Source organism: Aethalodelphis obliquidens, unplaced genomic scaffold, assembly GCF_003676395.1.
Source record: "Aethalodelphis obliquidens isolate GAN/ISIS:26980383/991018 unplaced genomic scaffold, ASM367639v1 scaffold6, whole genome shotgun sequence".
In the NCBI taxonomy this organism is placed as follows: Eukaryota; Metazoa; Chordata; class Mammalia; order Artiodactyla; family Delphinidae; genus Aethalodelphis; species Aethalodelphis obliquidens.
The window spans coordinates 33770076-33795085 of record NW_020837950.1 but is presented as its reverse complement, the minus strand read 5'-3'; the positions used below and the strand labels follow the sequence as shown (position 1 = coordinate 33795085).

The following is a 25010-nucleotide window of genomic DNA, read 5'->3' as shown; positions in this document are numbered from 1 at the left end:
AGATCTCACATGGTTTTTTGTTTGTTTGTTTTTGTTTTTTGTGGTACGCCGACCTCTCACTGTTGTGGCCTCTCCCGTTGCGGAGCACAGGCCCCAGACGCGCAGACTCAGCGGCCATGGCTCACGGGCCCAGCCACTCTGCGGCATGTGGGATCTTCCCAGACCGGGGCATGAACCCGTGTCCCCTGCATCGGCAGGTGGACTCTCAACCACTGTGCCACCAGGAAAGCCCCTCAGATGGTTTTAAGGCTTTTGGTAGAAGCCTTCTATAGGACAGAACTGACAGTTGTCACATTTATATGGCTTAGTTTGGGGGGGTAACAACTGAATTTTCCTCTCAAATTACATGGCATTAGTAATTATTTTAGTTGGTCCTCTGTGAATATAGGACCAAATTACATGGCATTAGTAATTATTTTAGTTGGTCCTCTGTGAATATAGGACCTTTTACAATTTTGGATTTGATGGTCAGATGAAAATATCCCGTGATAAATCATAATATAAAAAAGAATATATATATAATATATTATATATAACTGAGTCACTTTGCTGTACAGCAGAAATTAACATTGTAAATCAACTATACTTCAATAAAATTTTTTTTAAAGTTTATCCATTAGAAATAACTATTGAGAGATTTTGAGTTTGAAAGTACTTTAACACACTAAGTAATAAAACATTAAAAAAAAAAAAAAGCCGCATACCAAAGGAATGACTCAGAAAGAACTAGAAGTAGCCTGGCTCTCTTCCTATTTTCTACTCATTTTTTCCTCTTCCTATGCTAGATGTTATATCAGTATCACATCAATAACCTTTTAACTACCAAGGACCCCTTTTATGGGTTTCATGTTTTAGATTTGGTCCATCAAAGGAAGTACATTTATTCATTTATTTAGTCATTTTTCTTTTCTAAAAAGAAATCTCATACACATCAGATCTGTTGATGTGGGATGTGTCACACTGAGTTGATATAATTTTTGCCAAAAAATAAGACATTGTTCTTTACCAGTGCAGTGGTGGGTGGACAGTATTATTTTCTCAAGGCATGTTGACTTTATAATCTAGTTTAGGAAGAACTATTTTTTCTTCTTTTGTCACCTTTGACTCACCTTTAAGCTCAGGCACAGAGTGGCTATTTTCATTTAAAAGATTTCCCACTTGACTGCAGTAAAACCAAATTATTACCAAAATGAATTTATATATTTTAATATCTTTAATAATGTCAACATAAGAACTTTAAATCAAACTGGCTACAGATATTAATATATGAAATATACCTTAGGAATAATCAAAATTTAATTATACTGAAAGTAAGAAAAAGCAAAGTTTTTTTTCCCTGCTTTTCCTTTGTGTCCTGCCCCAACTCCTATGTATTTCTGTACTGTGGGAGCCATAAAGAGTTCTACTTCAGTGCTGCCTGGGGGCCAGGATTAGAAAGGAGAAAGACTCTCACATCTATTCTATTTATTGTCTGTTCAATGTTTATTCCATTCTGAGAGTGAACATACTCGTCTGAGCTTGGAGTAGGGTGGTAGGTTGTGAAGGGAGGTGTGAAATGTAACTTAAACTCTATCTCTCAATCTAAAATATTTCTATTATTGCAATCTTCCCTTTAATAAAGGATTAAAGGGCTGCTCTACTCCAGAAGGAGTAAAAATATATAGAATATTTTTTAAAATAACAGAAATAAAGAACCTCCAGTATTTTAGTTAGTGGTACTAAACACCACAAAGCAATCTTTTCTAGCAGACAAGCAAAGCTTTAGTTAGTAGATTTTAGTAGATTATATATGGAATGAGAAGATAAGAGAAATACTTTTTAAAGAGAATGAAAATATGGAGGTTTAATTAGAGAGGTTGGATTTATTCATACTGTATATGTAGCCATTCATATTCATGTGCTATAATGAATAAGGAATTATTAATAATACATTATACTTAAAGTATTGCTTAAAAATTGACCTGGGATTTTCTATGATTAGATTTAATTTGAACTCATTTGACTCTTTTTTAACAGTCTTGTGAAATAGCCAGACTAAGTGTATACTCCCTAATATCACCACTACCAAACCCTTTTATGATGACATCAAGGCTGAAAATTTTCATCTTTGATAAATACTTTTTTCACATTTTTATTGAATTATAATTTGCATACAATATTATACTAGTTTCAGATGTACAATATAGTAATTCAGTATTTGTGTGCATTACAAAATGATCACCATGATAAGTCTAGTAACCATCTGTCACCATACAAAGTTATTACAGTATTATTGACTTTATTCTCTATGCTGTACATTGCATCTCTGTGACTTACTTGTTTTACAACTGAAAGTTTATACCTCTTAATCCCTTTTACAACTATTTCTATTTCATTTATTCCCCTCTGGAAACCTCCAGTTTATTCTCTGTATCTATGAATCTGGTTCTGTTTTGTTCTGTTTATTCATTTGTGTTATTTTTTAGATTACATATATAAGTGAAGTCATACAGTATCTATCTTTGACTTATTTCATTTAACATAATACCTTCTAGGTCATCCATGTTATTGCAAATTGCAAGATTTCATTCCTTTTTTTTTTCGACTGAGTAATATTCCATGGCATATATATACCACATCTTCTTTATCCATTCATCTATTGATGGACACTTAGGTTGCTTTCATATCTTGTCTATTGTAAATAATGCTGCAGTAAACATAGGGGTACATGTATCTTTTCGAATTAGTGTTTTCATTTTCTTCAGATAATACCCAGAAGTATTATTGCTAGATGGCAGCTCTATTTTTAATTTTTTGAGGAAATCTCTGTACTGTTTCCCATAGTGCCTGCATAAGTTTTTGTTCCCACCAACATTGCATGAGTGTTGCCTTTTCTCCACATCCACGCCAGCACTTGTTGTTTCTTGTCTTTTTTGATAACAGCCATTCTGACAGGTGTGAATTGGTATCTCATTGTGGTTTTGATTTGCATTTCCCTGATGATTAGTGATGCCAAGTAGATTTTTGTGTATCTGTTAACCATCTGTATGTCTTGTTTGGAAAAATGTCTATTCAAGTCCTCTGCTTATTTTTGTTGTTGTTGTTATTGTTGATAATCGAATTGAATGAGTTCCTTATATATTTTGGATATCAACCCCTTATTGAATATATCATTTACAAATACGTCTCCCATTTAGTTGATTGCCTTTTCATTTTGTTGATGATTTCCTTCACTGTGCAAAGCTTTTTACAGTTTGATGTAGTCCCATTTGTTTATTTTTGCTTTTGTTATCCTTGCCTAAGGAGACATATTCAAAAAAAGTATTGCTAAGACCAGTGTCAAAGAGCTTACTGCCTATGTTTTCTTCTAGGAGTTTTAGGTCTTACATTTAAGTCTTTAATCCATTTTGAGTTTATTTTTGTATATGGTGTGAGAAAGTAGTTCAGTTTCATTCTTTTGCATGTAGCTGTTCAGTTTTCCCAGCACCATTTATTGAAGGGACTATCTTTTCCCATTGTATATTCTTGCCTTCTTTGTCATATAGATTAATTGACCATATAAGCGAGGATTTATTTCTGGTCTCTCTGTTCTGTTCCCTTGATCTATGTGTCTGTTTCTATGTCACTACCATACTGTTTTGATTAGTCTAGCTTTTTAGTATAGCTTAAAATTAGGGAGCCTAATACCTCCAGCTTTGTTCTTCTTTCTCAAGATTGCTTTGGCTATTCAAGGTTTTTGTTTTTGTTTTTGTTTTTATGGTTCTATACAAATTTTAGGATTATTTGTTCTAGTTGTGTGAAAAATGCCATTGGTATCTTAATAGAGATTGCATTGAATCTGTAAATTGCTTTGAGTAGTATGGAAATTTTAACAATATTAATTCTTCTATGAACACAGTATATTTTTCCACTTATTTGTGTCATCTTCAATTTCTTTCATCAGTGCCTCATAGTTTTTAGAATATAGGTCTTTCACCTCCTTAAGTTTATTCCTAGGTATTTTATTCTTTTTGATGTGATTGTAGGTGGGATGTTTTCTTACTTTCCCTTTTCTGATAGTTTATTAGTGTGTAGAAATGCAACAGATTTCTGTATGTTAATTATTATGATAACTGTCAGAGAATGGACGAAATCTTCAAAGCATGACCAAAAAGAAGCCAGGGTAATACTATAAGACAGGGTCAACAAAGTATAACCCACAAGCCAAGGCTTCTGGTTTTTTAAACAAAGTTTCATTACAACACAGTCATGCCCATTCAGTTACTTTTTGTCTGGTTGCTTTGGAGCTACAGTGATGACAGTTGAGTAGTTGCAACAGAGAAATGTATGGCCTACAAAGTCTAAAATATTTACCATCTGGCCCTTTACCGAAAAAAATTGCTAATCCCTCCTCCTCAAAGAGACTGACTTACCTACTCTACACTTATACCCAGACATAGCAATTTTTAAAAGAAACAGAATTTTAGTGAACTTAATTATAAAGTAAATATATTATGTCTAGACATTAATTTACAAAGACATACAGGGTACTAGGTTTTAATTGGTTGTTTAAATTAAATACCTTATTCATTCTCTGTGAGAAAAGGACAAACCTATTATTGGGGCAAAATGCTTTTAAGTAACAAATGTACCTTATAGCTCCTGTCTCAGTTCTTTGGAGAAACATGTGTGATAGTGATTCTGTCTGATTAAACAGATGGTGTCTGAGAGAGATCAGTCCTGGACCTACTTTTGTTGTCTTGATAGTTTTTTTAATCCTTGCATATGAAATAAAAATCATACCATCACACTGGTGGGTTATTTAACCCAGTAGAGTGGCTGCTAGGATCTTGAGGATGGGAGGAATATTCATTCTTAATAATAATAGTTTGTTTTGTGTTTGCTTTTATTTTTAAAACAACAATCAGTACATAAAAGTATAGATATACATTGATATCAAAGAACCATGCTCAGCTTTAAGCTATAAATTGACTAATTTTGTACAAATGTTTTCTTTTCCTCTCCTGGTAATTTTAGTTTTCTTTTTTATTCATGAACTTGATGAACTTTACTGAGAAGTATATCGATTTTTTAAGTGTTCAGAGAGCCAACTTTTGCCTTTATTGACTCTTTTTTTAATGTTAGTTTTCTGTGTCATTGATTTTACTTTTTTCATTTCCTTGATGCTACTCTTTTTGTATTTAATTTATTATTTTTCTATCTCTTTGTGGCAGAAACTAGGATTATTTAAGTATTTCTTATTTTCTAATATGCATTTAAAACTATAAAATTCCCTGTAAGTATGAAAATTTTCCTCTAAGTAAGTAGCTCTTGCTACATCCCACAGATTTTATATTGTGATTTCATTATCAGTCAATTTCATTCTTTTGAGGTGTAAAACCTGAAAATATAGCCTAGTTTCAGAGCAAAAAAGGAGAAAGGTAATTTAATTTTGGTTGAAAACTGTTGTAAATATTTTAGTCCAAATCACTTTATGATCAAACTCTACTTTTCTCAACACATATAATTTTACCTTTACTGCCAGTCATTTTCATGGATCATTCTTAGAAAGTATGTTTAAAGTACATGGAAAACATAATTATTAACTGGTTCTCCTTTTATTGCCATGTTGATTTGGGTTATAGGGGAGGATAATTGGAAAGGTAAAAAATATTTTTGTTGGTGATATATATTTAGTTAACTCCTCTTTTAAACGGGTATTTAACTCTATAACTTTTATGGCTTCTAGAAGGAAAGTGGTCATGATTTTCCAACAATGAAGATTCTTGTTAGTATGGCCAGTATGTGACATATTCCTAGCCTTTCCATTACATCCTTCATTCAGCTGAACTTTGGTTAATAGATTTTAGACATATAGATTATAGATTTTGATAGTTATTTTACTAACTGTAGTATTTATTATAATTAGAAATATAGAATAATTCATTAATATATAATGAATATTCTTACAATATTATAGTTAAGAAAAAATTTTAAGTCATTTTGGGTCACTTGTGTGACATTGCTTATGTAGTGATTTTCTTTGTCACTGCATTCGATATTTATACTTAAGTATTGCCATGTCTGAAATAAGTATAAAATTTGGATTTGCCATTTTAATCAAAAACTAGTTAATGTGCATGTTGTTTCTCTACCTCATCTTATTCCTTTTAAAATATACAATTATTTACTTAAAGTCCAACCATAGAAAGTTGAACCAGTTATTCATAATTAATATTACTTTTGATGGCTCTTGATGAGGTTCATTTTAAGGAATATAGTTTCATTTTGAAGAGCTTTCTTTCCATTGATCACAAAGAATATTGACGTTTTTTTCTCATTGGTCCTTATTCCTGATAGCAAAGGTATTGGGAAAGCTAAATATCCAGAGTTACTCAGTGAACGTGGGTATCTTTCAGAACATCTTACTTAAACTGAATTTGAATCTGCAGAATAATTTGTTTCCTGTACCAAATATGATCTTTCTCCCTGATTTTGGTCTTATAAAATTAAAATTCTTATTTCTAACATCTAGCTAGCTATAGTTCACAGACATGTAGCCCCTTCCTTCTCACCTCAACCCCAACTGTATGCAGGCCACAGAGTCTAGCATCAGGATTGCTGCAGAGGATTATACAGGCTGTGCCCATATGAGGGTGGGCTCAGATGGGGACTGAAGTCCTAGAGGGGGTGCCTTTTTCTGTTTTGCATATGTGCAGAAGCACATATTTACACATATGTATGTAAATATGTGCATATTTACACATGCAGTAAATTAATTCAAGGTCTTATATGCAAGTATTACTTGGTGCTTTTGTCCTTACTTACTGTAGTCTGCAAGTGGTTTTTAATGTCTTCTTATCTGTTTAGTCTGTGCCATTTCTTTCTGCCACCAATTTCTAAAAGGTTTCTCCTAAAACCTTTCTTCTAAAAGGTTACACATCCAGTCTACCCATCCCCATACATCAGATTCTTGCTGCTTTCCATAAGAAATTGAAGTGATTTAGTGTTTGTTTGTGATGTAATTGTTGTCATATGACCATGTTTATTTCTAAGTCATTCCTCAGATAACTTCTCTCTTGAATCTAGGTAATTAAACCTTTAAACTCTCTGAATTTTCCTTAATTTTTTTATGCCTATGTCGCCTTCAATTTTAAGCCTTTGAATTTGTTGTTGCTCTTTTTATGCCTGACTTTAATTTATCATTTTCTTAGATCCGAGATTCAAGTTATATTTGTTCTTATATTTTAGGTCGTTCTTCCCTCTTTCCAATAGATGATGGCTTGCTGGATGATGGTCATAATGATCAAGTTGGTGTTTTAAATTCACCCACATGTTACTCAGCTCATCAAAATGGAGAGCGAATAGAACGTTTCTCTCGAAAAGTTTTTGTTGGTGGTCTTCCTCCAGATATTGATGAAGGTAAAATGATGATTTGGCATATAAAAAAACAAACCTGAAATATAATGTGAATGGGGATATGGAGTTTTTTTTACCTCTAGAGATTTTCAGTTAAAATGGATATCCATCTCTGTTTAAATATTTTGTCACCTGTTGAAATATAAAGATAATTGAACAAATAACTTTTTTAAGTTTGTTTCTTTAGTTTATATCTTATGCATATTATTATTGTGAGAATTTTTTGTAAATAAGATTTTCATCTAGTTCATCTCCCACTTATGTTTTTAAATATAGAACATATTTGAATACATTAAACTTTTTTATGTATTTATTTAAAACTTTTTGTATGACTATAACATGCACGCATGCACACACACATGCATGCACGCACGCACACACACACACAGTGAATTAAAGGTAACCAACCACAAAACTTTACCTGTAATGCATGACAGTTAAAAATTCAATTTCTTTAAGTATAAATGTGCTTTTAGAAACACATAAGAAAAGAGGCTATAAAACCCAAGCAAATAATGAAAACAGTACATAAACAGGAAATTTAGGTTATACAAAGACTAATAAGCATATGTAAAAATTATCATGTGTAATAATAACAAGAAAAATAATTCAAGATTAAAAATACAGAAACTAATATTTGCAAAGCTGTGGGAAATCTGCCACTGTCATTCACAACTTACTAATAGAGAATATATTGCTACATTTTGGGAATTTTTTCAGTTGTGATTCAAATATCCACAAACTTATTCTATGTATTAATCAGTATAATAAAGTTCCCATGGGATAAAATAACCTAGAACATGTCATTGGATGTGACCTGTATGTCTTTCAGTGAAACTGCCTGGCATGTATCAGACCCTAGTATATTTTAGAAATATTATAGCTTTACATGTCTTGTTTCAGCAGCCCTTTTTTCCTATAATATTTTACTTTATCAAGCAGTAATGGATCTCTTTATGGATCTTTAACTTGATATAATGTTGGCATGTTTTTCAAGCCAGTGATATTTATGATTTGCTATACTATAAATCCATTAGTGTCCATACATTAGTATATAAAATTTTAGAAGTCACACTGAATTGATTATTCTAGCCAATGTGCTACTTAAAAACTATTTTGATTAAAATAGCTATTAAGATTTATGTATCATTTTAGTGAGGATATTAGACATGTTTCTAGTATTTATATTCTAGTTTATCTTAGGCTATTTGGTACTTTAAATTTTTAAATCTTTAAAATAACGTATAAAATATAGGAGTTTTTTAGAATGAATCATTAAAACTGATTCCTAATGCATATTATTGTACTTTTTTAAGATGAAATAACTGCTAGCTTCAGAAGATTTGGGCCTTTGGTAGTAGATTGGCCTCATAAAGCAGAAAGCAAGTCCTATTTTCCACCAAAAGGTAAGAGATTTTTTTGTTAATATTTGCTAGGGAATAAGTTATATGAGAGCTAATTTTCTCTGCCTAAAGTATCATTCTAAGTAACTTGGGTACAGACATATAATAAAGTTTCTCTGATCAGTGAAATTAAGAAATGTGTGAAGTGAGAATAAAATATAAACCTATGACTATTTTAAGTATTGCAAGATATACATAAGTGTTCCAAATAATAGCAGATAACAAGAGAGCAGTATATACTCTGTTGATGAATTCAGATAGAGAAGAAAATGAATGGTCAGAAAAAAACTCAACTACATAAAGAGATAAAATGTGCAGAGGATGCCTAGTTGTGTTACTTACATATTGCCAGGATACTACTGTGACTGGTCACTAGAGGACAAGAATCACAAATTGAGCGCACATTCATTTGAGCAAAGCAATGCTACAGTCAGTGGGAACAGGAAGGATCACCTCACCCGCCCGAGTGGGGAGGGGAGGCAAGGGGAGAGAAGTGAACATGAATCCAGTCAGTCAGATTGCTAATGGCACATTCTCTGAAGTGAATAAAAGAAATGGGAGGTTGAAAGACTAAGACTTTACTTTGAATATTATTGAAATGTAATTTTAGAAATGAAAAAACACACTATTCTCATGGCTGAGTGGATTTTCAAGCCTGGAAAAAAGACTCCAGTAGATCTATTGAATAATCTGATTTTGGCTCCAGGAAAGGAAACATGTTAAGAGTTATTGGCATACAAAAACTAGCTAAGGAATTCTGGTGATAAATTATATGAGCCGTCTCTACTTTTTGTCATTGAGAATTATAGAACTTCCATTAGTGGTTTATGTAGTTCCTTAGAGAAATGGAATAATGTGGTGATTTTTTTTTAATACCTTTAGATCTTATACTTACAGAATCCTTTGAACCAGAGATTCTAGATCCCAGACCTCCATGAGAGTCTAGTTAGAGATATGGACCTGTTTCCATATACTCTAAATTTTCACATGATTTTGGAACTTACTGGACCTGGAGGTCCTGAATCCTTGGTGTAGAGAGAAAATTAGCTCCATATTGATGTAGATGTTCATTTCTTAGCTTAGTTTTAATCTGTTGTTCAGTGTTATGATCTTGTCCTTTTATACAGTTATTCTACTGAGTGTTCAATAAAAATGCCTGTTGGTTTCTAATGTTCCTGACTAAATTACCATCATCCCTTGTCTGGACTATTTCAAGTGTATGACTAGTCTGTCCACATTTCTGGCTATCTCCAGTTTTTCTCCCACAGCATAGCTAGAGTAATATCTGTGAAAACAATCTGATGGTGCTACTCCTTGCTTCCAGCTTAAAACCCATCAGTGGTTTCTCTTATTGTTAGGATAAAGGCAAAAATGCATTCTCCCTGCCAGCCCTCCCCATCCCATTCCTTCTCCCAGTATTGCTTCTTGTTTCTTTCTAGCTCTGCAAACTGGCCTTGCTCTCTCCTGCCTCAGGACTTTTATGTTTGTTGTTCTCTTGACCTGAAGGCTTTCCCTGCCTCTTCATCTGTATATCTCCTACTTTTCTCAGCTTAAATATCTGTTGCTGGTGGGAAACTGTTAAGGACCCACCTAATGAGGTCAAATCCTCCTATTGTAGGCCCTTCTAGAACTGTGCCCTTTCAGAGCACTCCTCACAGTTGCAATATTACAGTTTTACAATTTTATAAATATGCTTTTATTTTATTAATGTCAGATTCTTCCATTAATCTCTCAGACTGTGTCTTTACTCATCTTTGTATTCTCAGTAATTCATGGGTTGATAGTTGCCTAATAAATGATATATACAACTATAAATACTGTAGGATAGTTTATCCTTTGACCTGAAGTAGGTGGGGGAAAGCTTCATTGAGAAATTTTGAACTAAATCTAAAAGATACTGTGCAATTTAGATAGATTAAAAAGTTGTTCAATAGAGTTCCAGGCAGGAGTTGAAATATAATTTTAGAAAGGTATTAGAATTAGTTTTTGTCAAGACAGATACACATTTTCTGCATGGGCAGAAATGTAAGAAAGGTAGGTTGGCACTAATTTCATGAAACAGAATAGTTGCTGTCTTTGTTGCTGTTGCATTGTTATTGTGGTTTTTGTGGTAGTTGTTAGTTTATTTTCTCAAACTGAAAACAAGAAAAAAAACAACAAAAAATATTAGCAGTGGCAAATTATACTATTTTGGTACATTATAGTTAGTTGTACTCATTGCCAAAGACCAATGTTCCTAAACCTTGTGCTTTCAAGCATTTTTGTCATTGATGTAATTCATCATTTTCCATGGTTTGGAAAACACTGTGTAGAAGCATTCAGTTGACAAAGCTACCTTGTAATTAAGGTAATGATTTGAGACATTGGATACTGAGCCACACTTATACATACCTGTCCTTTGCAGTGAATAAGATTCACCCTATGTAAACATTAGCTTGTGCTAATAAATTCTAAAGAACTATTAGATGGTATTTTTGGTACGAGTATTTTAATGTTTAACGGCTTGCCTTAGCTAGATCATAATTTACCTGCCATGTTGCTTAATTAATTTTTGTGATACATTTTTTCCATAATAATCACAAAAATTATTAAGCAGTATTAAAATATTAATATCAGAAATTAACATCATAAGAACATAACATTAAAAATATTGACTTTAAAATACTATTTTAGTAAATCAGTCTTATATCCCCTCAATTATTACAAAACAATTACAGCTCTCAAAACCTTAGCTTGGGAACTTCCCTAGTGGTCCAGTGGTTAAGCCTCGGCGCTTCCAATGCAGGGGGCATGGGTTTGATCCCTGGTTGGGGAACTAAGATCCCACATGCCATGTGGTATAGCCAAAAAATAAAAAAAAAATTTAAAATAAAAAAACCTTAGCTTGTATCAAAATTAAATCCTTCACATAAAGAAAACCAGTCTTTTTTTTTTTATTTTTTCAAGCCTATTTAAATTGTTTCTAGCAATTAAAAAGTTCTAAGATGTGGTTTTAATCTTGCATAATCATACCTTTGGAAGTTTCTATTTGTGTAGGTTGGCTTTATGGCTTATTTATGAAATCAGGTATTGTAATTTTATTAAAATGAAGTACTTTGTGTGTGTGTCACATCAGACCTTTGTGGCACTAAAAGCCATTGTTGGCAATAAGCTGTGTTTTTTGAATTCCTAGTAAAACATGACCTCTTACTTCCCATTGTTTAATGGCACAGACATGGTTGGCCTGATTGAAGACATCTTCACATTAGGACTAGATTTCAGTGCTCTAGGTTTTGTGCATAGAAATCTTGTCAAGGAAAAGGGGTATTGTTAGGTCATTTATAGTCATCTGCTGCTGGGAATTAATCACATAACAGTAAACTTGTAATGTAAATTTCGATGCCTTCTTTTTATAATGAACTCTGTTCTGCCTACTAGATACATCATACTTGATTAAAAATTGACAATTGCTTGTCACAAGGAAAGGAGGAGGGGCATATTTTCAAAAGGTACAGGAATCTAAGCAAGAACTTGGATCCCAAGTGCAAACATAGTCTCCAGGCTGTTTGACAAAAAGTGTTCTGCTGCTCATCCACCTTGAGACGGACTTGTGAACACAGAGGGGGAAGGGAAGGCTGGGATGAATTGAGAGAGTAGCACTGACATACATGCACTACTGTGTGTAAAATAGATAGCTGGTGGGAAGTTGCTTTATAGCACAGGGAGATCAGCTCAGTGCTTTGTGACCACCTAGAGGGGTGGGATAGGGAGGGTGGGAGGGAAGCTCAAGAGGGAGAGGATATATGTATACATATAGCTGACTCACTTTGTTGTACAGCAGAAACTAACACAACATTGTAAAGCGATTATAATCCAATAAAGATGTAAAAAATAAAATAAAAGTCTGACCTATCCTTAAGAAACCTGTTTCTTGGTTTAAATGAATTTATTTATTTATTTATTTATGGCTGCATTGGGTCTTTGTTGTTAGGTCTTCATTGCTGCGCGCGGGCTTTCTCTAGTTGTGGTGAGCGGGGGCTTCTCTTCGTTGTGGTGTGCATGCTTCTCATTGCAGTAGCTTCTCTTGTTTCGGAGCTCAGGCTCTAGGCTCACAGGCTTCAGTAGTTGCAGCAAATGGGCTCAGTAGTTGTGGCTCGCAGGCTCTAGAGCAAAGGCTCAGTAGTTGTGGCACCTGGGCTTAGTTGCTCTGTGGCATGTGGGATCATCCCGGACCGGGGCTTGAACCCACATTCCCTGCTTTGGCAGGTGGATTCTTAACCACTGCGCCACCAGGGAAGCCTGGAACCTGTTTCATTCCAACCTCCCTAAGGGAGTTTTCTTAGTATCGTTTGGAAGTTGTCAGGATGATTGTGGAATTTTCCCTCTACTTATGGAAATTCCTGGGCCTTTCCACATGTGCTGTTTTCCACCTGTCCAAAAGTATGCTCTAGAACTTGTCTTACCCTGAGGGCATTTGAAGGAAACTTCAACTCCTGCTAAGCTCAACTGGTTAATCCTGCCACAGTCTTTAAGAAGACAGTATCATAGGAGACCTTAGAGCTGATCTAGGTTTGAAATTAATCAACCAACTACTTATGTGACTGACTTTGGGCAAGTAGTTTAACCACCTGACACCTCAGGGTTTTCTTCTGTAAATTGGGAATAATGTTTCATAGACTTGTGAGAATTAAATGAAATAATTCACATAAAGCTCTTATCACAGTATCGAATAGTAAGTGCTCTATATAAAGTAGCTAGTTATTTTACTGAGTATCTCTTTTTGTGTGTATTCCATAGGATATTATGTTCTCCTAGAGAAAGTATAATGTAGTCCTACTTTATAGGTTTTTCATCTTTTTCAAAGGCATGTATTTTCTAAACCATACTGAAATTTGGGGTAAAATCACTTACCTTGACATATTGCCTCATTCTTATGGTTAATACAGGCTATGCATTCCTTCTCTTTCAAGAAGAGAGCTCAGTTCAGGCACTAATTGATGCTTGTATTGAAGAAGATGGAAAACTCTATCTGTGTGTTTCCAGCCCTACTATCAAGGACAAACCTGTAAGTAAATGCTACTCAAACTTTAAGTTACAAATGCAAGTTTTCCAAAAACAGTTTTGAAATGATCATTAGTGAAAAAATAAATAAACTACCATTTTGAGTTCAATTTTTTAAAATTCATATAATTTATTATATCTGGATAAAATATTAACAGTTTGTTTCCAAACCCATCTATCCAAAATTTTGAACAGTACAGTGGCACAAAGCTCATCAGCTATTAAAGGAGTGAGACCTAATACAGTAATGTCATTTTCTTCATAGGTTCAGATCCGTCCTTGGAATTTAAGTGATAGTGATTTTGTGATGGATGGTTCTCAGCCTTTGGATCCTCGAAAAACAATTTTTGTTGGAGGTGTTCCTAGGCCATTAAGGGCTGGTAAGTAGAATGTTAACAAATTTTGTTTTTTTTAAAACAATCATTTAAATATGAATTGATTCGGTACACATTTGGTACTATTGTGTACATGTCACCGCTGGGTGGGTGAAGGGCAGATTCTCCTTCTCCAATAGTTGCTTGCTACAGAATTTTGAGACAAATTCTGAGAATTGTTCTTAAGACCATTAAGGAACTGGAGAATTGGACACTCATCTATCAATATTGATAGCTAACTCCAAACAGACTCTGTAAGAAGAATCCACTCAAATACTGCATTTATGACTTTCTTAAGTGTAACTCTCTAAGATAATGAGAATTTGGGGTCTTTTTATGGAGTTTGATTCTGATATCTGAAGAAGAAATACGGGATTTTTTTTAAAGACACTTTAGATAAGTGAATGATAAACTTATGTTCATCAGTAATCAGGAACCAGAGATCTACCAGAAGAGGTCATATAGGAACATAATTATAGATGTAAATGCCCGCCATACAAGCAAGTTTTATGATACGGTGTACCCTTGTGAAGTGTGTTAGCGCCTTCCATCACTGAAAGCATCCTCTTCCAGTATGGGAGGTGCATGTTAAAGAACTATTCACACATGTAAATACTTACAGACATAGCTACTACAAAGAAAGACTAAGGGGAACAGAAGAGCATACAGCAAGGAAATGTGCTGTAATCTGATATTTTAAAGATACTTGTATTTGAGCTGTCATATAAAGATTGAACAGAAGGAGCAGGGTTAGGTGGTAGGAGGTTGTGAAGAGTGTTTCAGACAAAGGGAACAGCATATTCAAAGATCTTCAGTGGAGGGAAGCAGAGTGCCTCGGAGAGACTGAGGGAAGTCCGGAGTCACGGCCTAGGATATAAGGAATGAGGTGACAGATACAAGAAGACATTGAAAAAGTAAATAGGAGTCAGATCATACAAGTCTAATAGCTAACTTGTTATTTATCCTCAGAGCAACTGGAAACCAATGAAGAGTTTTTAAGTAAAAGAGAGACATGATCATATTTTCATTTTTAAAAGACCAGTTTAGTTAATCACTTGTGGAGAGGGGAGTCAAGTTGAGAGTAGTTATACGTAGACCAATTTAGGAGCCTGTTTTTGCAGTCCAGGAGACAAATAGTGGTGGCTTGGGTTAGTGGTAGTGGTGGTGGTGGAAGAGCCAAGTGAACAGGTGTCACAGATATTTATAAGATAAATGCAAAGGCTGAATCTCAGTTTTCAGTCTTAAGCTACTAGGTAGACACTGGTACCACTAACTGAGAAGATAAAGAACACTGGAGAAAGAGCAGGTTGGAAGAAGGTTGTGGTATTGGTTTTGAAAGCTAGTTTGTGCCACCGTTCAGAGTTCCTAAGGAGAAATTTCAGTTAAGCCATTGGTATCTGCTATATTTTTAAGAGAATCACTCTTGCTGCTGTTTTGAAAATAAACTTGGGGCAGGAGGCAGAAACAAGGAGATAAGTCTATTGCCATGATCTAGATGAAAAAGAATGATACCTTGAAACAGGATGTTAGTGATGGAGGCAAAGAGATTGGATTCTAGATATGTCTTGGAAATCAAGTTCATAGGATTGCATATACAGTGGGGAAAAAAGAAAATAGAAAGGATGAAGCCAAGGGTCTTGAGTTGGCAACTTCATCTTTTCCATTGCTCACTGAGTCAGCAAAAACTCACTCGAGTAGGTTTAATTGGATGGTGGAAGATCAGGAGTGCCATTTAGAACGTACTGAGTGATGCAGTGTCTGTTAAATATCAATATGACTTGTCCAGTAGACAGTTGAGTTGTCCAGTTCTTCTGTGGTGAGAGCAGGTGAGCTCTAGTACACAAGAGAAGGGATTAGATTTAGAAAAGAGCATTATCCTATAGACTTTCACTTTAAAAAAAAAAAGTACTTAAAAATTGTTGATTTACTGTGTTCTCTCCCATTTGATGTGAACTACTTTTCCTTTTCAAGTGGAGCTCGCTATGATCATGGACCGGCTGTATGGTGGCGTTTGTTATGCAGGAATTGATACAGATCCTGAGCTAAAATATCCAAAAGGTGCTGGTCGAGTTGCTTTCTCCAATCAGCAGAGCTATATTGCTGCCATTAGTGCTCGGTTTGTTCAGCTTCAGCACGGTGATATTGATAAACGTGTAAGTTGCATATTGGGAAGTCATTTAAGTCCTATCGTGAGGTGCTGATCCAAAGCTTACTACCCTACAGAGTTAATAATGTAATTCAAAAACCGAGTGTTTATTTTTCTATATTCCTTTAGCTCTTAAAGAGTATTATATCAAAATATCCCTGAAATGTAAAATTCTTGAGCAGACTTTAAATTTTAGGTATAATACACAAAATATAAATATAATTTTAAAGGCAGTTCAAAAATTTTTATCAGCCAATAAGGTCTTAATATCCTTTTAACTATAGAGGCAGAGCTTGTTTTAAAAACTTGTACTCTGGAGTCAGACTACTTGGGATCCCATTTCCACCATTTGTTCTGTAACCCTGGGCAAATGAACCCTCTTTATGCCTCTTATTCCTCACTTATAAAATGGAAAACAGTAATAGTATCTCTTTCACAGTTATTTTGAGGAGTAAGTGAATTCACATATGTAGAAGCACTTAGAACAGAGCTTGGCACTAAGTGTTACTTAAGTGTTACTTATTTTTGATTTATAAAATCTAAAATAAAAACACATTTTGTATATTTTCCTAAATATATGCAAAAATAAATATGTAAATAAAGTAAATATATAAGATGATTGTCCTAAACTTTAAAACATTTACTCTTTAGTAGCATTGCTTAGGTCATCACAATAAGAACTTTTAGGAAGTGTTATGGATGATAACTGTGAAAGCTACCCTATTGAATAATTTCTAATACTGATTACCATCTAAAATAAGAGAAAGGAGTGAACAAAACTCAATTGTTTTTTTACAAATCTATCTCATGCTAAAATCTGTGAATAGTTCCTGAATAATCACGTTTACATTTGTAGTACAAATGAGATATACTAAAAATATGAGGTAAATTAACTTTTTTATACCCATTACCGTAGATATAACTTGAGTGAGTACTTATTTTACCAGTGTAACAGTTTCTTGAAGCTTCTTCTCTGAGGCTGTACTGTTTTGGGGGCAGGGGAGCTGGTTAACTAATACCCGTAGACCATAGACTCTAGAAGTAGTCCCCAAAATTTAATTATCAAATCATACCATTTAGAAAAGACGTACAGCATAAGTTCAGTTCACATTTGCAAAGTGGCATTTTTGTTTGCATTGTTACTAAAAATGTTGCCCCCCCAATAAAGAAAGAAAAAAATTAAGTATCTAAGAAAAAGGGCTCTGCTTTTACTCAGACATGCTATGAAATTTTGTTTAACTGATTTGAACCTTAGAGTTCCTCTCATTCAGTAGTTTCCAACCTCCACTGCACATTAAAGTTACCTGGGAACTTAGGAAAACCTTGACATCTGGGTCCCATCCCCAGAGATTCTGCTGTAATTGGTCTGGGATGCAGCATGGGCAGCAGTAGTTTGTAAAGCCCCCAGGGTGATTCTGATGTCCAGCCATGCACCAGCGGTCCCCAACCTTTTTGACACCAGGAACCGGTTTCGTGGAAGACAGTTTTTCCACGGACGGGCGTAGTGGGGGTGGGGGGGATACTTTAGGCAGCAGTGTGAGCGATGGAGGGGATGGTTCAGGTGGTAATGCGAGCTGGGGAGCAGCAGGTGAAGCTTCGCTTGCTCTTGCTCCCTTGCTTGCTTGCTTGCTTGCCCGCCGCTCACCTCCTGCTGTGCAGCCTGGTTCCTAACAGGCCACGGACTGGTACTGGGCCACGGACCGGGGTTTGGGGGCCTCTGCTTTAGACCACTGATCTAGTCTAACCCCCTACTTTTGCAGAGAGGTGATAGGGTCACAGAGGAAGTTATTTACATATTATATAATTGTAGTTGTTTAATATGCAGAAGCAAAGGGAAAAAATTATTGCAGTGTCATGCTTCATACCTCTTTGTTTCCAAAATGATAGTGGAGGACCAATTATTTGGGGCAAAATATTGATTCTTAAAGAGAAACCCTGATACAAAGCAAGTGAATTGAGAAACACTTGCCTTCTTAAAAAGTCATTAAACTACCTGAGAGAAAAGTTTACTTTTTTAAGATATGTGCTACTAAGGTATGTTTTGAACTTTATTTGAAAGAATTTGAGCCTTAAATATTTTACAAGTCATTAGTTTTGCTTATACAAAAAAATCAAACCCTAATCTTTATACCTTTCATCTCTCTAATAAGAATATAGTTATTAAACCATAAAAACAGATTAAATTTAAATTTATAGCTGATAATCCAAAGATACACAGGATACTTATTTGGAGGGAATTAAAATTGTTTATTCAACTCACCTTTTAGGCTCATGAACACTTTGAAGTTTACTTTCATCTCCCTGATAGCCATGAAGAACAATCACCACAAATGTGTAAATCGTTTTAAATTTTATATGTTATTCCATGAGTAGTATAATTCACTGTGACTTCTGGTAGTTACTGAAGTGAATTGTGATATACTTCAAGTTGGCTAATTAATTATTAATCATTTTATTAGTTATGACTCCAGGTGATTGTGTATCATAGATAGCTCCTCTGAAGGGAAAAAGGGAAAATAATGGAAAATAAGAATAGCGAAGAATCAATGAAACTCCCTTTCACACATTCAAGAGCTGTTAGAGATTATTATTAATCGCAAATAGGTTTTGACTGTATTCTAAAATCATAAATTTGAAATCCAGTTTTTCATCTTTGAAGTTTTGATTTTGAGTTAAGTAGATTAGCTTCATAAAATAATATCTAGAATTTAAAAATATGCAAAAGATACAATTTAGGACAATAAAATGTCCAATATATATAAAATATGTTTATCCTAACCCTAACCATGAAATACAAATGCAAACAAAAACATAATTTCATTACCCTTCTATCAAATGTTTGTTTTACAGTTCTTTTCATCAGTCAACTAGGTTGTTTGTAGTTTGCTGTTATTGTTTTTGTTCAAAATAATGCTGAAGAAAAATACCCTTATATATTCATTTTTTGCACACATGCAAGTATTTCAGTAGAATACATTCAAAATAGAAATTGTTGGGTTATTATTCTTTACCTTGGGCAAACCAAGCCCTTTAAACACTCAATTTTCTCTTCTCTCCTGAGGAAAGGCAGAGATCTTAGGCTGCCTGGCACTATTCAGTCAGACAAAAGTAGTAACCTTTCATTCATAAAGTTATTACAAGCCAGAAAACAAGGCTGTTGCAGCTAATAGTAGCTAATGTTAATATACAGAGTATTTGCCATGTGCCATACTATCTTCAGTGCTTTTACTTGCATAATCTAATCCTTACAGCTCTATAAAGCAGGTTCTATTGCCTTTCTCATCTCACAGATACAGAAACTGAGGTTAAAAAGTTTAGTATTCAGAGCTGACCTAAGTCTGAGGTCTTCTACTGAGTCAGGCTTTCACAGTGGGACTTTGACTTCGTATCTTATAAATACACAGAAGTCTAGACATACCCTTAATAAGGTTATCCACAGTTCTGGTTTGTCTGTACCAGTTATTTACAAGCAGGGTATCGCTCTCACCTGTAGTAGAGACGCATTGCCATGATCAGTGGCTGCTGGGTTATGCCATCTCACAAGTGGCACTGGAATGAGAAAACAAAGGTGTAAATACTATTTGTCTTCCATACCCTTCTGTTTTTCACTCACAGTCACCCCCACCTCTGAAAATATTAACACACAGGTGTTTTAAAGATGTTACTTCAAGAAAGGTGAGGGTGGAATGTTTTGCGAATCAATTAGGATTCTATAGTTTTTTTAAATTATTTTTTGTCTTTGGAAAAGAGAGTTATTTAAATACTATTCAGTTTATAGTTCTCAGAAGAAAACATATCAAAATACAATAAAATTGCCAAACTAAGAACTCATTTAATCATATGGTCAATTATGAACATGAAACATAAAAAATGATTAGTGCAAGAACAAAATGATTTAATTTTTTTTAACCTACTGTATGGTGAAGCTATTACCCAGGGAAGATGCCTGCTTTCTCAGCATTGAATGTTGTTGGTCCTTTTCTCTAGAACATTGTATGAACCTTTTAAAGTATTGCTAAAGTGACTTTTGAAGCAGACTTAATGGGATATGTTTTCTCTCTTTTTCTAGGTGGAGGTAAAGCCATATGTGCTAGATGACCAGATGTGTGATGAATGCCAGGGCGCACGCTGTGGTGGAAAATTTGCTCCCTTTTTTTGTGCCAATGTCACTTGCCTGCAGTATTACTGTGAGTTTTGTTGGGCAAATATCCACTCTCGTGCAGGACGTGAGTTCCATAAGCCATTGGTAAAGGAAGGTGCTGATCGCCCACGTCAGATCCACTTCCGCTGGAACTAAGAATAGCAAACCTGCCTCTGTTTAACAAGGAAAGAAAGGGTGCATGTGGCTTACTGTGTCTGAAGATACTGACATGCAGAAGAAATAAGTGCATTCTTCTGCTTTCACCCCAGCTATCAATACATGCATCTTTATCAGCAGCCAAAACACTACAAGCCTCTTGTTTTTCACCAAAACCCTACATCTCAGGCTTACTAATTTTTGTGATATTTTCATGTTAATATAAAATGTTTTTTTGTATTTTCTCCAAGTTATTTTTATATGTAAAGTTAAAATTAGATATGAGAATGTTTTGCGTAGGGGCAAACAGTCTGCTGCTATATAGTGGGTGAAGCGTGCACTTATTTCTAAACGTGGGTTTTTAACTTCAAGATCTGCCCCAGTAATTTACCAAAGGTAGCAAAATAATAGTGAAGATGGAATATGTCTGCTACAAATGCTTATTTTTATTGTTGCTATTTTCAGTGTATACATAAACTAAAAATTAGGGTTGATTTTTTTGCTCTCCATTTTGACTTGCAAGAAATAATACCTCAAGATAATCTGATTTATTAGCTATTTTTAAACATTTTTAATCACAAGCTGTATTAGCTTTGCTGCTATATAGGTGTTATGTGTAAATGCCACCTATTAATACGGGATTGAAAACGTTAGAGACACACTGCATTGCAGATAAAATGCAGGCAGCACAATATGGCCTAAACTGCCATAGTTTTAGAATGTGAAAAAAAATGCATGTTTACTTAACTGTATACACCATATGCATGCACTAGAATTATTAACTAACAAGAGGTGAGGTATTGCAAATGTTCGAAAAAGCTCTCTTGAATCTAGGTAGCATGAACAAATTATAAAATTTGTTTAAAAAAAGCAAACTTTGCATGCATTATTGTGACTTCAAGTTAAAAAAAAATGTCCTACATGTGTACAATATGCAAATTAGTTTTAGATTAGAGAGTGCAGCCATTTTGTGATCTGGTCGGTAGTGGAATTTGATTTTATGCAGACTGGATGTAATATTTGTAATCCCTGTGCAATTTTGTGATGTGCGGTTCTAATTCATGTGCAGTGATATAGTATAGATAAAAGACTGAGTAAAAGAAAATTACTAGAATTTTAAAGAAAGTTGATTTTAGCCCCTTTGATAGTTCATGGTTAAGACATCCTTTATAAACCAAAGATGGCCAGCACACTGCTAACTGGTCACCAAATGTAAGACCCACAGGAAGCCCATATTTAAACAAAGGAACTTTATCAAAGAATGCAAAACTTTAGTAAACCTAAGTAAAGTCAAAATGGAGATGGGGAAATATACAGATGGCTAGTTGCATAAAATTCAATTTTACCTTAAAGATAATGGTGAAATCTGGCTTAAACTTGCATACATGTTTGACCTATGTATATTGGGGTCTTCTGTCTAAACTGGGGTCACTGTTGCATGGAAATTGTTGTTCTTAATGGTTAAGAATTGCTTTTTAAAAAAAAAATTTTGATGAAGGAATTTTGGTAATGACTTTGCTTGCAGTTTTTTTGAGAAAGTGGCATGGAAACATGCAATAGTTAATGAGTTTCTTTTGGTACTGAACACTATTAGAATATCATTAGTGATATTTTTTCTCTTTAGAGCATTTTTAATGCAACTAGCCCCTATATTTTAATGTAAGAGTTACTCTGCAATCTAAGCAAAGCACCCAGCAATGGTAGATGTTTTTTTTTAAAATGCTGAAATAAGATTCTTGACTCTAAAGAGAGAAAATTACAAGGGTGTTGCCCTATTGCAGCCCCTTGGGACAATCCTTCACGTGAGCAAAGTGTTGATCTTAATACTGGTTGTCTATGGTGTGCTTTTTTGTACTGTAAAAATATGTGGTTCATGTCTAACTCTGCTGTTTTATTGTGGTTGTGGTTCAAGTTTTTAATGTTTAAAGTTGATGCTGTTTTCAGAAGAGCTTTTTACTAATTTATTTGTCAATGTTCCCTATTTGTTACTTAACCATGATCCTCCAGATTTTTGGAGTATTCTTTTCTAACCTTAACCCTGCCAACCTTGATCCATTTGACATTTGTTATGCACTATTTTTATATCTCTGTGAGAGATTTTTCCAACAGTCAGCTATTTTATGGCACACTTTTTTTGACTGATGACATCTCCTTTGCTATACCTCAATTTTTGGAATTTAGAAAAGAAATCAGTAGTTTTGCAATGTTAATTATTTAGATATTTAATTTCGCAGATTTTTAAACTTTATTTTCATAATTTCTGCTTAATGTTTAAAATTGAAGAGCCTTTTCATGTATTAAATAATGAACACTAAAATTATATGATGAAAATAATTGGAGATGTTGAAAATCACTTTCCCTTCTTAAACAGAAATAAATATTGGAAATGAAGGGAAATGTAATAGAACACCCTTTTTGCCATGGGTAAAAATGACAGAAATGTATGGTTTGTTTTCCCTTCATTTCTGTTACAATTAAAGCTTATTAGTCTAATCTTTTATTCCTTCCCCACCTTCCCCCTACCTCTTTTTTTTTCTTTTTTTTTTTCCTTTTATTTACTACATTCTTATTTTCTAACTGTTAAACACTGTATTGGAATTTTTTTTAACTTACAGATCATATTTATTTTACTATTTTTGTAGAAAATTCTTAATTTTGATTGTATTTTTGTATTTTCAAAGCTTCTTCATTTGTGTTCCCTAAATGTTCTTATTGCTGCCCAAAAGTATGACTGTGGAGGAAAAAAAAAACTTTAAAAATCCACACTTTTTGTTAAGAAGGAAACATTTAGCATTTATATATTTGTGTATGGAAAACACTTGATATTTTATCCCTGTTGCATCTGGCTGCACAGAGCCTCTCCTCAAAGATGCTACAAAACTTGAATATAACACATTTTGGAAGGCTGACTAACCTCGATTCTGTGTTGTGATGTGCAATACTGTTTCTAATGTTTGTATAAAAAAAATAACAGTGTAAACCTTTTTAATGCAAATTTATTTTTTTCATTGCATATTTTGCAGATTTTATCCACAGTGTCATTTTTTACTGTCAGAAAAGATACCCCTTTTGTCATTGCAACTATTTTTTAAATCCAGAAATCTTTGTACTGATGTAAATGATTGTAGTTATTTTGGATAGTGTTTTGCTAACAAAAGGAAAGACTTTTTTCATGCATATTTCTATTTTGTTTTTTTGGGTTTTATTTTATTTTAATAGTAGTAAAATACTTGGAATAATTTTTCATATTCTTGTCATTAATATTATTTTGTATTTTTATGTGGAAATATATAATTTTATGACACTAATTGCTAAAGTTTATTTTATGTTGAATTATTTTTGGAGCTGAAATCTTTGTAATATTAAAGCAACTAGTTTCTAATTCCCAGTTTCTGTATAGAATCGCACAAGTGGTTTATGGAGTGTTTGGATTGTAATTATAAATGGTTCTTTGATATGCAAATTAATATTTTCAGTTGATTTTATTTTATATTCCTAATGGGATGTTAAAGCCGTTTTTTATTTTTTTCTAAATAAAAAGAGAACCCATGCTTTTATGGACACTAGATAAACGCCTTCAGCTTAAACTTTTTTGTTAAAATACTTTAGTTTATTTTATTGTTATCTTCCAGGTGTCTAAATCTCCAGTCTGTCTGTTGTACTGGTAATTTAACTCTGTAATGGAATAGTTTGCTGCCAACTATTTATATTAAGTAATTTTTAAATATTTGTAATATTGTTGACTGACTAATAAACTATTAAGTTATTGGCATAGTTGTGGAATCTTATTCTTTAGTTCAAATCTATCAAAATATCCATGGACACCAGTAAAATATTTTTTACAGAGCTGAGTGACAAGGCTATATAAAGAAGCCCAGGCCACTATGTATTTTAGTGTGAGGATTGCAAGGCAAACTTGGAGATCATCTAGTTCAGTATTTGGGCCCCAAAGACCCTTTGCATCAGTTCTCCTCCCCATCTCACCCTTAGCCCCACATACATACCATAGAAATTTGGGTGTTAACAATCATCACAGATAATTAGTGTTACTATATCTAAATTGATGCTGTACTTAAAAAATTAAAAACTGTTTACCATGTTGCGAAGGGCACAATTTCCATGATGCTTTCTCAGATACCATCTAGTTGGGAACCACTTGTCAAAAAATTATTATGCTTATTTTCTATAGAGTCTGTGAGTTCTTCAGTGGCCACATTGTAGAGGGAGAAAGGGAAGGAAAGGTATAGAATAAGTAGCCTGGGATCTAGGTTCCTCAGCCTAATTATGGCTAGAACAGCTCTACCTTTAACTTGAACAAAGTTGGAGATTCACATAAAAATTGGTGTTTAGCATGGGACCCGGGGAAAGAAAGG

General features: G+C 34.0%; 1 protein-coding gene across 9 annotated transcripts in view; it reads left to right on the top strand.

Annotated features, from left to right (window-relative positions):
• Nucleotides 1-24411, top strand: part of CPEB2 (cytoplasmic polyadenylation element binding protein 2) — a 64223-nt gene extending 39812 nt beyond the window's left edge. For all 9 annotated transcript variants that reach the window (XM_027103335.1, XM_027103339.1, XM_027103337.1 and 6 more), the window contains 6 exons: nucleotides 7210-7380; nucleotides 8694-8783; nucleotides 13706-13824; nucleotides 14086-14200; nucleotides 16166-16347; nucleotides 20410-24411. In XM_027103335.1, the coding sequence (XP_026959136.1) occupies nucleotides 7210-7380; nucleotides 8694-8783; nucleotides 13706-13824; nucleotides 14086-14200; nucleotides 16166-16347; nucleotides 20410-20637 (905 nt within the window). In that variant the 3' untranslated portion in view covers nucleotides 20638-24411. The remainder of the gene's footprint in view (nucleotides 1-7209; nucleotides 7381-8693; nucleotides 8784-13705; nucleotides 13825-14085; nucleotides 14201-16165; nucleotides 16348-20409) is intronic.
• Nucleotides 24412-25010: the final 599 nt, after the last annotated feature.